This window comes from Mangifera indica, chromosome 4 (genome assembly GCF_011075055.1).
Source record: "Mangifera indica cultivar Alphonso chromosome 4, CATAS_Mindica_2.1, whole genome shotgun sequence".
NCBI lineage: Eukaryota > Viridiplantae > Streptophyta > Magnoliopsida > Sapindales > Anacardiaceae > Mangifera > Mangifera indica.
The window spans coordinates 9,876,865-9,891,256 of record NC_058140.1 but is presented as its reverse complement, the minus strand read 5'-3'; the positions used below and the strand labels follow the sequence as shown (position 1 = coordinate 9,891,256).

At 34.9% G+C, this 14,392-nt stretch overlaps 1 protein-coding gene and 1 pseudogene across 2 annotated transcripts; one reads left to right on the top strand and one right to left on the bottom strand.

The window, feature by feature from the left end:
- The first annotated feature begins 482 nt into the window (after positions 1-482).
- LOC123213834 lies at positions 483-1,788 on the top strand (annotated as a pseudogene).
- Positions 1,789-3,536: 1,748 nt separating this feature from the next.
- LOC123213832 (protein EXECUTER 1, chloroplastic-like) lies at positions 3,537-12,413 on the bottom strand. 2 transcript variants are annotated; one of them, XM_044633438.1, is made up of 12 exons: positions 11,955-12,410; positions 10,985-11,101; positions 10,815-10,880; positions 9,595-9,701; positions 9,283-9,364; positions 6,791-7,516; positions 6,541-6,664; positions 6,204-6,373; positions 5,373-5,447; positions 5,174-5,266; positions 4,871-5,019; positions 3,537-4,022 (listed from the first exon to the last, which is right to left on the bottom strand). In XM_044633438.1, exons 1-11 carry the CDS (start codon positions 12,312-12,314, stop codon positions 4,927-4,929), a joined length of 2,013 nt encoding a protein of 670 aa, XP_044489373.1. In that variant the 5' UTR covers positions 12,315-12,410; the 3' UTR covers positions 3,537-4,022; positions 4,871-4,926. The 2 variants fall into 2 exon arrangements, with proteins under 2 accessions (XP_044489373.1, XP_044489374.1); XM_044633439.1 differs by lacking the exons at positions 3,537-4,022; positions 4,871-5,019 and having other exon boundaries at positions 5,174-5,295; positions 11,955-12,413.
- Between the last annotated feature and the right edge of the window lie 1,979 nt (positions 12,414-14,392).

The window sequence follows — 14,392 nt, the reverse complement described above, 5'->3', positions numbered from 1 at the left end:
TCAGCGTGGCCTCCTTTCGGCAGTTGTCCTACTCATCGTCGTCAACAAAGAGTCTTCGTTGACGAAGACCTTTTCTTCGTCTCTGGACGAAGAAGATTCATTTTCATCAAAGACAAAGACTCGTTTTCGTCTCGACGAAGACCAGTCATCTTCGTCGACGACGGTGCTTAGGACAATCACTGAAAAAAGGCCACGTCGGAGAGAAAGAAGCATCACCTAGAGGTCATTGAAGAGGAAGAAGTGTCGCCGGAAAACTAATTCCAAAAAATTGAAAACCCTAAGGGGGAAAATGTTGTTTTTTAAAACTTAGGCTGGGGAAAAATTATTAGTTTTTAAAATTTTAAAGGGGAAAATGAGATAAAGTATTTAGAAGTTAAAGTTTCGTTAATTTTAACAATTTATAACCAGATAAATGAGATTTTCAAAGTTTATAGGGGAAACTTGAGAGAACTGCATATTTGGGTGGGAAATAGTGCCTTGACCTTTCTTATACAATAATGTCTCTGGAACGCACCATTTCCGGTCATTTTGATTTGGGTGCAAAAATGGTATCCCAAACAATCGATATCTTGACAAATGAGCTTCCTCTTGAGCAAGAAGCTGTGGTTTTGTCTGATGACGCTGTTACTGGTCTTGTTCTCGTGGATATAATCAATGGCTTCTGCACTGTTGGTGCTGGAAATCTGGTAATTTCGCTGTAACATAGCCAACAAAATTGTCGTTAGAATTTTTACAAATGATGTTCCATGTTTGTGTTACTTTTAGGCACCAAGAGCCCCCAATAGACAAATTTCAGAGATGATCTGTGAAGCTGCAAGGATAGCCAGACAATTCTGCGAGAAGAGATTACCAGTTCTGGCATTTCTAGATTCTCATCATCCAAACAAGCCTGAGGACCCATATCCTCCTCACTGTATTGCTGGAACTGATGAATCTAATTTGGTTCCTGGTAAATTAAAAGATCCTTAAGAAATTATACAGAATTAATTCTAAAACATGTCTATCTCACTTTGACATGAATACAGCTTTGCAGTGGTTAGAGCAAGAACCAAATGTAACAATTAGACGCAAAGACTGTTTTGATGGATACCTGGGTTCAATCGAGGATGATGGCTCGAACATCTTTGTTGACTGGGTGAAGAACAATTCCATCAAAGCAGTAAGCATTTACTACAAAAATATTGAGTTTGTATCATCAAATGTTCACAAAAGCCTAAATTGAGCATACATTTGTGTGGTGGTGTAGATTTTAGTGGTGGGAGTATGAACAGATATATGTGTGCTGGACTTTGTGTGCTCAACACTATCAGCCAAGAACAGAGGGTTCCTCGTCCCTCTGGAGGAGGTGGTGGTGTATTCTCGTGCCTGTGCGACCTTTGATGTTCCTCTTCACATTGCTAGAAACACCAAAGGAGCTTTGGCTCATCCTCAGGTAAACTTATCTACAAGGTTCTATCTAATGAATATGTTTCTTTTGTATGCATCTTCCTTCATTTAAGTTGGGTTTTTGGCAGCAATTTATGCATCATGTGGGGCTTTACATGGCTAAAGAAAGGGGTGCTAAAATCGCAAACCAGGTTTCTTTCAGTGAACCAAAGAAACCATGAGCATACTAGCTTTATGAAGTATGGTGTCTAAGCCAAGCCTTATCATGTTTGGAGGTCATGTCTTTAGATAAATAGTGTGTTTGCTTTGTGGAAGAATTCAAGATGATGTTGTATTGTATGTGCCAACTGCTACAAAAACCGAGTATAATAAAATTAGCACCGGTTCTGATTTCGTAGACTATGTATTGCTCTAAAACTCCTATTTGCAGAATATGCATGATATCGTCATTAAGCATGTTCTAAAACAAAAACTTTCCAATTCTTGAATTATTCAGTAAGCATGTTCTAAAACAAGGCACTATAAATGAACAAGTACCCAGAAAAATGAAATCCAGTTCCAGAGGTGATTATCAAGAAACTCAAGACAGGAATCAGAAGGATACTTGTATATCCAAAAGAATGCAGCAACAAGATTTAATGTGTTCATCATTTGTGTAAATAAAGGTCAAAGGAAATAAAAAAATTCATAACTCCAATGACACCCATTTTGTGCATAGTAACACTGCTATATGTTTTTATTCAAGAATTTGCATTGTTCACTGATATTCACAGTAACCGACTTGTTTGGATGATGAGATTATCAATATCACGAGACAATCTTCAAGTCAGAAGATACTTGAGTGAACATGTTTTCATTATATCACATAGCCCAGGCTCCGACATGAGGACTAGAAAGGGAATTCGGTCACTTGAAATGGAACAAAGCAAAAGAGACACAGAAGTAAATGATAAAAAACCATTTTGTGCATAGGAAAGATGCATCTCATGGTTAGCAAAACATAAATCAGAATTCAGTCCTTCAAAACTTACATAAGGATTGCAGAAGTGGGGAAACAGAAAAAGAAAAGGACAGTGAAATTACTGTAATTAAGCACATTGCATGTTCATCTTTATCATAATCAGAGAGCACAAAAGGAAATGATAAAGGTTTTTGGAGGACATACCTGAGTGGGACTTGCAATGACAAACAATTTGTTGTTAGAATCAGGAAGTATGTAATTGTATCAGTGCTGGTGGTAGTATCATTTTTCCTTGATCCTGTATGAAGTATGCCACGGCAGAATTGTAGCCTCTAATTCAATTGCATTTGTCTATAATTTTCATCTTTTGATATACAAATCATACCTATAATACTGCAAATTTAAGAGGATTTCAGTTAACTATCCAAAACGAACAATCGGGTTCTACTAATAATCCTATCTGCTTCCACACCAAGTATTACTCGCTATACACCCATCACACCCATTGCAGCCTTCCCCATCTTCAACCCAATTCATAATTATACAGAAAGTAAATAAGCTTGTTAGAGTATCAACTAAGGACAGAGAAAAAGATAAAAAGACCCAGCAGGTGTTAATTTCTTCATGCTTTCACAGTGCGCCTTCTGCAAGAAACTTTCTTGGCCATTGTTTCTTGGAGGCTCCTCTGGCAATTAGATAGAAACAGACGTTTACCACACATGGAGAAACATCCAACTCCAGTGTCTTTTCCACCAACTTTCAATTCCCCTTGTTTCTTAGATTTGTGTAGTAACTCATATGCATTGCTTAAAGCCACAATTGCATTGACCTCCTCTGGGATATGAAGAAAATTATAGACAACCCATCGGTTTAGTTTTTGTCCCTCCCCAATAAAGCTGACGACGAGACTTCCAGAAGGTTAATGATTATTCAAAAATTTCAACTGAGGTTTTGACAAAATTTCAAAATCCAAGATATACGCTTGTAATTTTTACCAAACTTCATGGTAGGTCAACTAAAAATTACACTTCAACCTATAAATAGATAAGAAACCATACATATACAAAGAGCAAAAGCGAACCAAACAAAGCCAACTGAATGTTTGAAGAAGAAACATACCACATTTTTCAACTACAAAAGACGCCAACAATGCAACAAAAATAGAATGAAATAAATTAAAACAACGGAATTCAGAAACATAACAGGTAAATGTACCCTTTATTGAGAATTACTCTAGACAAAAATTACAATTACAGAGTAACTGATTCTAAACAAGGTTACAAGGAACTGCACGAAAAAAAGGTCATCAGCACTCCTGAGATATTCCACTTCCTAATTAAGGTATTGAGCAATCCCAACTGTGCTTGTGATAGGAAACTAAACAATAAAATGACCAAGGCTAAAAACTCCACTGTAGAATACCGCAACAGCTTAAAAGTTAGGAACTGACAGTATGTACAGAAGTTAACACATATATTGATGAGAGGACAGCCAAAAACCAAGCAGTAGAAGGGCTGAATAAATGCTTCACAAAGCATTGGTATTATTCTCATCTGGTCAATACATGCTTAGAAGTGCACCAGTCAGCGACTTGGGCATTCAAATTGGGGCCGAATATATCTGGGACTTCTCAGCTGCTCCACTTCAAAAAGAACTTCAAGATAACATATATGATCTGAATACAAAAACAATGAAGGAAACTTTCAAAAGGTTATGTTCCAAAAATGTTATACAACCAATCTAATTCAGACTCCTCTCCCAGTTTGTCTTAAAATTCTGGTTCAGCTAGAAATTACACCAAAATAAAACTGTGAAAAAAGACCTCTGTACAGAGGTAAAATATGACAAAGACAGAAACATGCATTCCGAATCCAAAACCCAGTGGCAGAAAAGAGAAAGGAAAAAAAATGAAAGAAAGAAAGAACAGAAATCAAGTAATCATGTAATGCTGCCACATTTGAACTGATTGTCACTGTATAGCACTTTCAAACGTTCCCAATAACAGTGACACTAAGTAAACATCAAAACAATTAAGACTACAATAGAATGCATGGAAGGCAGTTAACATTAATAAACACCAACAACAGAGGAATTCATTAATTAATCTCAATAGCATTTAGCACTGATGCTTCATTATAAGCATGGTTCAGTGATGTGATCTGATAAAAATAAGTGTCCAATATACACAGACAAGAGACAGAGAGTTCTTCAATAGCAAATCAAACAATCAGTTATTAATTAATAATTCGTTAAAGAAAATCAAATTACCATTGAAATCATGCATTAGCCATATATCATATGCCACCAATTCTCAAGAGAGGTGCCCCAAGATCACCTTTCAGCACAATAATTGAAAGCATATGCTCAACAATATTATGCACAGGGAAAAACATTTTAAGGTGGTTCTGTAAGATTTATAATATTATCATATGATTGTCTCAAGAAACCATACAGCAGAGACAACTCTCAGCCCTGTAAATAAATTTACTCATTTTTACTTCACCTACTTTGGTAAGTACTTACCCAATTTAGTCTGACCAAAGAATTAGCAAAACTCGGACTTTATGTACAATGAGAATCTACTGCTGAAGCCTAAGCCGATTGAAGAACACCAAGAAATGATATTCAGGGGCCCAATAGACAAATCCAACAACAGGCCCCCCTTTGATGTACTGCATAAAAAAGTTACGTTGTATGGTCAGCATTCTTTCCAGGATGAATAACATTAGGTATGCTTTCATTAAAAGACATATCAGATGCTTCAAAAAGAGCAGAAGACAGTTTATACATATAATAGACAAGGAGACACAATAGAGAACTAGAAACCTTTCCATCAAGAATAACAAGTTCACCATCAACCCATCGTGGGTTTCGAAACCCTGGCTCAGCAAGCCTCCCCTCTCCTTTATATCGAGCAATCTAAGATGTGCATAACATCACAAGAAGCTCTTTAAAAAATAGAAAGTTGGGTTAAAACAATAACTTTGAGCAACTAAAAATGAAAATTCAAATGCTATAAATATACCACTCCAAATTCTTCAGGAATGATTCCTTTATGGGGCAACTGGTATCTTTTTCCAATCTTGGCACGAAATGCAACCTGCAGAAATTGACAGAAATGTTAGTCATCTGGGGCCAATAACTATAAACCCCCCAAGTTTAGCTTGAGGAAACCCCTTTCCAAATAAGGCAATAGATAGTTTAAGAACAGTTCAAATGAACACAAACATACACGCAAACGGACACAGATACATGAAAAACAGAATACTACAATATGGGCTTGTAAAAATTCATTTCACCTAACATCGGAGTTCACAAAGATCAACAAGACAAAACCTTCCATATTCATTGCACAAAAGACAGAAAAACATTAGAGTGACCAAATACAGGAATCTAGCAGAAGTTTCACCAATAAACTTTTCTAATATGAAGGCACAACAGATATCAGAACATGCATACCTTTCACCAATAAACTTTTCTGTTATGAAGGCACAACAGACAACAGAACACGCATACCATATGTTTAATTTTATATTTTTTTTCTTTTTTTGACAGGAAAACTATAAACTTCCTATCAGTAAAAGTTGAGATGACACAATTTGTGGACTACGTGGCCGCAAAAAAACCAGTAGAGGAAACAAATCTATACACTTTTCTCAGAGAGTAATCATCGCTTCATCATAAAAAATAGAGAACACCCTATACAAAATCAATCCAGGAGTGCTTCCCTGCATGTGAACATACATAAAATAGAGAATGTAGCATGCAGTGTCAGGGCTGAAAGTCAATGTTATTCAGTAGGTCTTACAAAGCACTGTTAGTCGGAAACTAACTATATACTGGATAAGTAAATTACCTGTCCAGCAGGTACATAAGGATCTCCAGTTACTTTAATGGCTTCCACATATTCATAAAACTCGAGATTGGAGGAATTCCTTGCCCCTCCATCATCTTTCCATTGGCCAACTTTGCGGCTTAGATGAATGACTTCTGAGGTGTAAAGACCATGTGCACCAATATATAGTCCTGATAAAATGAGTCCATCGTCAATTATTGTAACTCTTAGTTGGGGTCAAGGTCTAAGATAACAAAATGAAGCAGCAAACGATAGTAGAAACAAAAACATGCAGTAAATAGAACCATATAAGCAGCCAATCATCATCATATGTTCGTAATGATCGGTGGAAGATTACCATTTAGTGGATCTGATGGTGATGCTATTTCAATTCGCTGGAAAATTGTTGAACCAGACAATGGTTGACGGTTCTGAGCCTGACTGAGAGAGAGATTTATTAATTCACCAAGATCTTTGAGCACCTGCATAGATGAAGGAGCAGACTAAACATTAGTAAGAAAACAGTAGGAACTTTACAAGAAAAGAGTGAACAAAACACGACTGTTAAAATTTACATAATGATACGCAAAGCAAAGATGCAAGCCCACCTTCAGTGGTATCTTCTCCTTGCCAACAAACTTTGCAAGATCAAACATAACACTATCCATGCCGCGTTGACCTCGTAGCTTAGCTTTGCGATCCACTGAAGTTAGTTGCCTGGGACCAGAATCCTGTTGCTTTCCATCTTTCCCAAAAGAGAAGGAAAACGATGAATGTCCCTTCTTTTCTAGCTTAGCAGGAACTCGTTCCTTAACAGGCATACTGCCAGACAGCTTCTGAACAAGACCACCAACCATAACTTTGACAGTAATTTCACTTTGCTCTCCAATTTCCATAATTCCACGAACTGCATCCACTTCTACCTCATTCCCCTCTTGGTCACTGTCACTTTCACTTTCACCTTCATCTTCATCTTCTGATTCAGCATTCTCTACTTCAATATCTTTTTCTTCATCTTCTTCCTCTATTATCTGCTCAATTACTTTAGATATAAAATCTCGATCTAGCTTCCCTGGGGCTGTCACCTTCAACACCTTGACTCTCACACCAGGAATCATATCTTGCAATATATTCTGAAATCCAGACAGTCCCTCAGCTAGATCAGAATTATCATCAGTATCTTCACCATCTTCAACATCTTCAGTAGTTACACCAAGAAGATCATTGTTGTCTTCTGTTGAGCCTGATGGATTCAAGCCACTGGTGGCACCTGATGCTTTTGAGGAAACTTTAGAAGAATCTTCAAAAGCCCCAGTCTTTCTTAAGTACACAGCCTAAAAATCACATAAATCTCTTCAGATACATTGGTTCACATAGATCTATTTAGGTCGGGGAAAAATGCAAGTGTGCAGAAAGAAGGGAAAAGAGAAGAAGATAAATAGCGTTTGGAGTGTTGGACTGTGACTACTATGTAGTTCCTCTTGATCTCTCTATTTATAATATCATATAAAATCTAAAAGCACAATATACTCCTCAAATCTACCAAGATAACATGTTAAAAATAAACAATACTCCACACTAAACTTCTGAGTTTGGGTGGAGCTCATTCAAATGCATATATGATTGCATGCAAGTGCACACACCCATGCATACGTTTCATACGTAAACTAGTAACAGTAGCAATTTTTATCCATGTTTGCTAGCAATATGTGCATCTTTATGTTCATAACCACAGACATTATATTCAATGCACATTCATATACAAGTATAACTTGAATGAGAAAGAGAACAGCAAGGCAGTTTACAAAAACCATGAGGCTAAGCCTTCAGGCATTAAATTGTAAATTTCACAACTTTTCACTTGAAACTGTGGATGTAAAAATCATATGCAGAGGAGAGAATATAATAGCCCTGATTAGATCAGATTTTTTAAATTCTTATAACAAAATTTAACTGAGTATCTTAGCAATTAGCAACAGTTAGAGTGACTTTTTCCTCTCTATTTTCCAGTGGTTTCTTCATGGCACTTTAATCCATCCAAAAATATGATGTCATTGGGATGTTAATCTATAAAACGGTAGAATGTTCACATAACAGCAGAGTCTTCATATTTCTTGGGATTTGGAAAGCCATAGTTCCTATTAAAGTTACAGTGCCACTCCAAACTGCTATGCTAAACAACACTTATGATTTGATTTAAAAGAGAAGACCTTAAATTTCTTTATCTTCAAACTGATGCATCTTGTGTAAAAAAGACTATGGTAGCGTAGACAACTTATTCTTGCACTGGCCCTCCGCCAGATTTTTTAGAACACTTTGCTCTAAGAAGTTTGATCTAATTCAGGCAAACCTTACTCTACCTATTTTTTTGGTTTTGTTAGAGAGGCATTTTGCTTTGGGAAGCTCAAGAAAAGTTGTTGCCCTATGGAATTGTGCAGTTATGGCTATTTATAATTAGAATGAAATAGGAGAATTTTTTTTGATACAAGGGGGGAAAGATTTAATCTATGTGGGATAAGTATGATTTTGGGCTTCTCTTTAGCTGTCTGTTCCTTTAGTGTTCCAAGATGTTTCATTTTACTTTATTCAACATAATTGGGAGCTTCAATTACCTAGCTCAGGTAGATTTTTGTGCAAATTTTATAACAGGTTTTGATTTTCAGCATTGATGAATCTGAAATAGGAGATGCATTCTTCATTTTGCATAGTTTATGAACCTCAGACAGCTTGTCCTTTTTTGTTTGGACAACTGTCCATTCTTGAACAATTTTTATTTTAATAGAGTATCTTTGATTCCCAGGGAAAGGGGAAAAAATTGGAGTCTTCATTAATATAATTCAAATTTGGTGCCATAGACCTTTCTCTTGATAACTTGCTTAAACCTAGATCAATAATTTGATCTTGTTATTTCTCATTTAATCTAGACTTGCTCTCTCCCATTGAATCTCACTCCAACCTAATTAAGTTTCAATATTCCTTAAATAACTCTCTTGGCTAAAATCAACATAGCAAATAAGTCCTTCACAGATTTGACCAGCAGAATAGTTATAATTCAATCAGAGACAGTATGACAACTAAAAGATGGGGAAAGAAAAGATACCTGCTGTTTGTATTCACCTTTCTTATTCATGGTAAGATAAATTTCAAACAGTGGAACACCGACTGCAGCTGTAGCAAGCTGCCTGAAAGAAAAAGATCAGTGAAAAACGCTTCAAAATTCATCAAAACAAAAATTCAAAACAAGCACAAGTCCAAGTTCAAGGTTTGAGTTCCTTCTTGGAAAAGAAGACATCATCACTAATATTTTGGCACCAAAAATGTAGGGTTTCATCTTCTGTGCATGGTTTTGGTCTTCATTATAAATCAAAGAGAACTTTATTGAGAACTCTTACATAAGCGATTGAATGATTACCGGGGACTATAACTCCTAGCAACATATTTTCCATGCTCTGCAGTAACACGTATTATCAGACCATAAGGATCATTCTTATCTTCAGATATACCAGCCCACCATCCCACCTGGAAGTCAGTACAAGAGAAGAAATTATGTAATTCACGGTTATGATATAATATTCAGCAACGTATTTCAAATCCATAAACAGAAAACCTCCAAAGATATTTAAAAATCAGTTGTTTTCAGAAGAAATAAGAAGTTTGTGTTTATATAATAAAAAGGTGAGTGTGGACAAGGTGTGCACAAAGAATCAAAAACTAGGGGCAAGGCGACAAATTATATATCTGCCATGTAATGATAACTCCCTTGGACAAGAAGTATATAGACTATAGAAACTTAGCCAAAAACCTTTTCCCAACAGAGACAAAGCAAGGAAAAGGATAACCCCAAAACTCTTGAGTAACCAAAGCCCAAAGGAAAAAAAAAGACTTTACCCCACCACTCTGGTTGTTTTCTTCCCTTTTCGCACCAAAGATCTGATTATTTCTTTCTAGCCAAATCACCCAGCAATAGCTGATACAACACACACTCAAGTAGTTTGGCATTCTTTCTATTGACTTCTTTATTTCAATTTGAACAGAATATATTTAACTTGAAAGCCAACAACCAAAACACGATTTGACCATAATGACAGGAAAGCAATCAACATCTCAAGCACAAAAGCATGTATAGGAATACAAAAATTAAAGAATAGAATTTAAATAAAAAGAAGCTTGAAACATTTTGTATCAGAAAATAAGAACCGAAAGAAAATGAAAAGATCATGTGTGAGGAATGATTATCCAGAAAAAAGGTCAGAAAACTCCTTAAAAGTAGCTGCTGTAACCAATTGGTTAACCAAATGCCAACGACTAACAACAGAAATTAATCAAAATTCTCTTGTATCAGAAATTAAGATAAGGCCAAAGCTATATCTGCTACTAGGTTTCACAATTAGAAGATAGAAATCTACAAAATAGCCAACATTCAAAGTTCTTGCCATTGCAACTTAATTATATGCCCCAAAATACTGCAAGAGCATTCATGTGCATATGATTCAAGCAAGTATACAAAAGGGAAATCACTATAAAAATGAATAAGGACCAAAAAGCACAGAGGTTTTTTGTTTTTTGGGAATAAAAGAAAATGTATAGTTACATGTGTGTTTATCATTTTAAGAAAAACTTATATCAACTCACCAATCCAGTACTAGCTTTATCCCGTAAAATAGCTGCATCCTCATAACGCTCTTCCACTACTGCTCTCTGGCATGAGGAAAACAGGTTAGGCAAAACAACAGCCTAAATTTTATCTTCTTATCTTGAAAAAAAAAAAATAGAGATATCTGCTACTTATTTGATTTTCTTACATTCAAGCTGGACATCACTCTGCCAACAGTGTCATTATTAGCAGCAGCTGCAATTGCCACCTTAAGCCTAGCAGCATCTCCATATTCTTCTCTGTATACAGCATTACCTAACTGTGACTGTTGATACAGAGATATTAGCATCTAAGATAGCCTAATTAATAAAAAATGTGACACCAAGTAAACAAACCCAAAACACCAAATAATTATATCACTTCTGGTTCAGTTAGGCACAGAGAAAACACTGCACAAAGATTCTCAAAAGCTCATTTTAAATCAAAACGAAAGAACAGGTGCATTGAAACAGAAATTACTAGAAAGATAATGGATTTAAGCTTAGTTTCTAGTGAATCCAACACCCATTAATCTACAAATCTTTCTTTTCACATCTTATATGTTTTCTTTTTGGCCAAAATAGATCTTTCTTTCCCTACAGATAAAAAGTTCATGGTTCATCTATACAAAGTGAGCACAATTAAAAAAAAAAAAAATCAAATTATTGGTATTGTAAAGTAAATCAGTTAAAGCATCAACCAATCCACTGGAAAAAATTAATCAATTAATTAGTTTAGTTCAAGCCATTGCTACAATAACTGACAATAAGCCTAGTCACCAGCCAAGTCTCCAATGTAAAGTTATAAAGAGAATGACACTCAGAGACTGGTCTAATAGAATAAAGAAAAAAGAAAAGAAGGTCTCGTAACAAAATAGCAATACATTAGCATAATGATTAAACCCGTATAAATTAACAGTTTATATAACAAAAAAAATGTCAAATTATAAAGATTCTAGTCCTAATTTAAGTATTACATAAAATAAAATAAAACTCTATAACTTATTCATCACTAAGCAGAGTCTACATTAACATTTTGATAAAAAGAAAAAATCATTCCTAAATATACACAAGTAGGCCAAATAGAATGTCATCTCATCTATCATAGTGATAAAGTTATGGGGAAAGTGTTGAAATGACCTTCAAAATGGAGACAAGGCGCTCCTGTTCATCAACTTGTTCGAAATGGTTCTTCCACCTCTCCCAATCCCAGTCATCATTGACAGAAACGGTGTCGTTGCGTGGAATATCCTTGTGGTTGTGGGAATTGAAGAAGGAATGGAAGCGTTCGACGAGGTTGTTGAGGAGGTCGTGGATGGGGAAGTCCCAGGGAAGGCGAGTAGAGTTGTTACCGGAGGAGGAGGAGGAACGGCAGAGGGTAGAATCGGAAAAAGGAGAGAGAGGGAAAGAGCAGGATTGTCTTTTGAAGAGGAAGAACTTGTGCGGGGTAGGAGGGAAAGTAAGTTGGTGAGGAGATGGAGAAGAGGAAATGGAAGCCATGATTAAGTGAAAAGAGGGGAGGAAGAGGATATATAATGACGCTTGAGTGGTGAGAGATTTTGTAAATAAAAAACAAGTAATTTTGTAAAAACAAAAGAGTGGTGTGGTGCCAACCCAAGCCAAGCCAATGGATTTTTCTTTTTGATACATGAAACCATTAACCAACATTCATTTATCCCCCCTGCCCTGTGTCCCAATCAATTTTGAAAACTCTATTTTACCCCCTTTTAATAAATTAGCCAAATTTTCTTCCTAATTATTTTTTGCAAGTCTTTATTTCCTTTCACCATTTACCTTTTTAATTTTAACTCAAAATTAGAAATTATAAAATAAATAATAAATGAAAGACTATAGTCTATAAATGATTGCTTCTTAATTGGCTATGCAAATATATATATCTATTAATATATATTATTATATAATTTAATAATTTTAAATTAAAAATAAAATAATACTTAATCATGTGATGACATATATAAGTGTATTTGTATACCCAAATCGGGTATGTATAATATTGCTCAAAACTAAAACAAAAACTCACCTCCCAGCTTCAATAAAAATTTGTAGTGGCAAACTAAAGAACAAATAACCTAAAAAATCCTTTCCACAACAAATTCAACACCTTTCCAGAAGAAAGTATTTTACACAAACAAATAAATAGCCAAAACAGAAAGGAAAATTCCTAAACATTACCCATCCTTTGACTTGACAGAGAATAGGACTTGGTCCAAACTTCACACATGATTAATAGAATCCTAAGTAATTGATGAGTTATTAGATAAGACTTTGAAGACCTGTGATTTGGGTTGGTAATTGCCAGTTGGTAGGAATTTCGCCTTGTTCTCATTGTGATTTAGCTGTCCTTCTGGTTGTTGTTGCACCTAAACAATTCTCAACCATTTTTCCAAAGGTTGTATAAAAAAATGAAGAAAATTAAAGTTTTATATGGTTCAATCTAATAATCAAAATGTCTATATTTATAGTGCTCTCACTAACTAGTTTCAATATAGTACAAAAATAATATATGTTACATCTAGTATTTTATCTTATCTTTTATTTTCTTTCCCTTCTACTCCTCTCTCATTCCCTCCTATAGATAAATTTTTTTAAGGGAAAAGTACATTTGAACCTTTGGCCAAATGACTATTTAGAAACTTGCCCTTAATGTGAATTAAAATTAATAGAGTTATGTTTATATTAATGACATATTTATTTATGTAAAAGTTAATATCTTGTTGGATGATCATTACAGAAATGTTATGTTGTAGATTTGACTATACCACTTTTTTTGTAATCATAAAAAAATCTTTTATTTATAAATCACATCATTAATATCATTTGATGTGTAGTGATTTATCGTGATGTTTAAGTTTCAAATTCATTATCTCAGATTAAATAGTTAATTAAATATTCACCAAAATCCTATTAGAATTGACGTTAATTTATGCATGAATAGTTGATGGAGTAATTTGATTAGAATTAATAATCGTTCGAAAAATTCATTCATGCATAGATGAAACCCCTAATTATACACCAACTATTATCCCAATGATGTTGCCTAGTATAAAACTTTGAGCTTATATCTTTTTTATACATAAAACTTTTTCAATTATCACTCAAACTTCTTATATAAATTGGAAATATGATTTTCGTCTAACTTTCTTATAAATTGGTATTGTCTAGAGTCATATTCCTAAAACTATAACATTTGTGCTCTTGTTGGAAAATGGGTTCATAAATTAAGAAGCTAACGTTGCGATAATCCGCAAGAATGCACCTCAGGAGTCAATAAGGTATCATCCAAAGACTCCTTACTTAGTCTATTCCTTATGAACTGAATTTTATCTTTTTGATTTTTGGACACATATCCTAATGCTTGTTGCATGTCCATTGTGCACATTTTTTCGAAGTTATAGTCTTCTTGCTCGTCACTTTTTTGCATAAGAGCTTCGAACTAAATCGTGCATGCATGGTACAAATGACCTTTGCTTCAATCATCCAAGAGAATTCTTCCTTAATCTTTCACACCTAGCTCGGTAAAGTTTTAGTAAAATGTTTGTAGGAAGAGAAGGGAAATT

Coding starts and splice junctions, on each gene's coding strand:
- LOC123213832 (XM_044633438.1), bottom strand. CDS start 12,314: ATGGCTTCCATTTCCTCTTCTCCATCTCCTCACCAACTTACTTTCCCT. Junction 11,102..11,954: donor GCCTTGTCTCCATTTTGAAG/GTCATTTCAACA, acceptor CTGTATCAACAG/TCACAGTTAGGTAATGCTGT. Junction 6,374..6,540: donor ACCATCAGATCCACTAAATG/GTAATCTTCCAC, acceptor TCATTTTATCAG/GACTATATATTGGTGCACAT.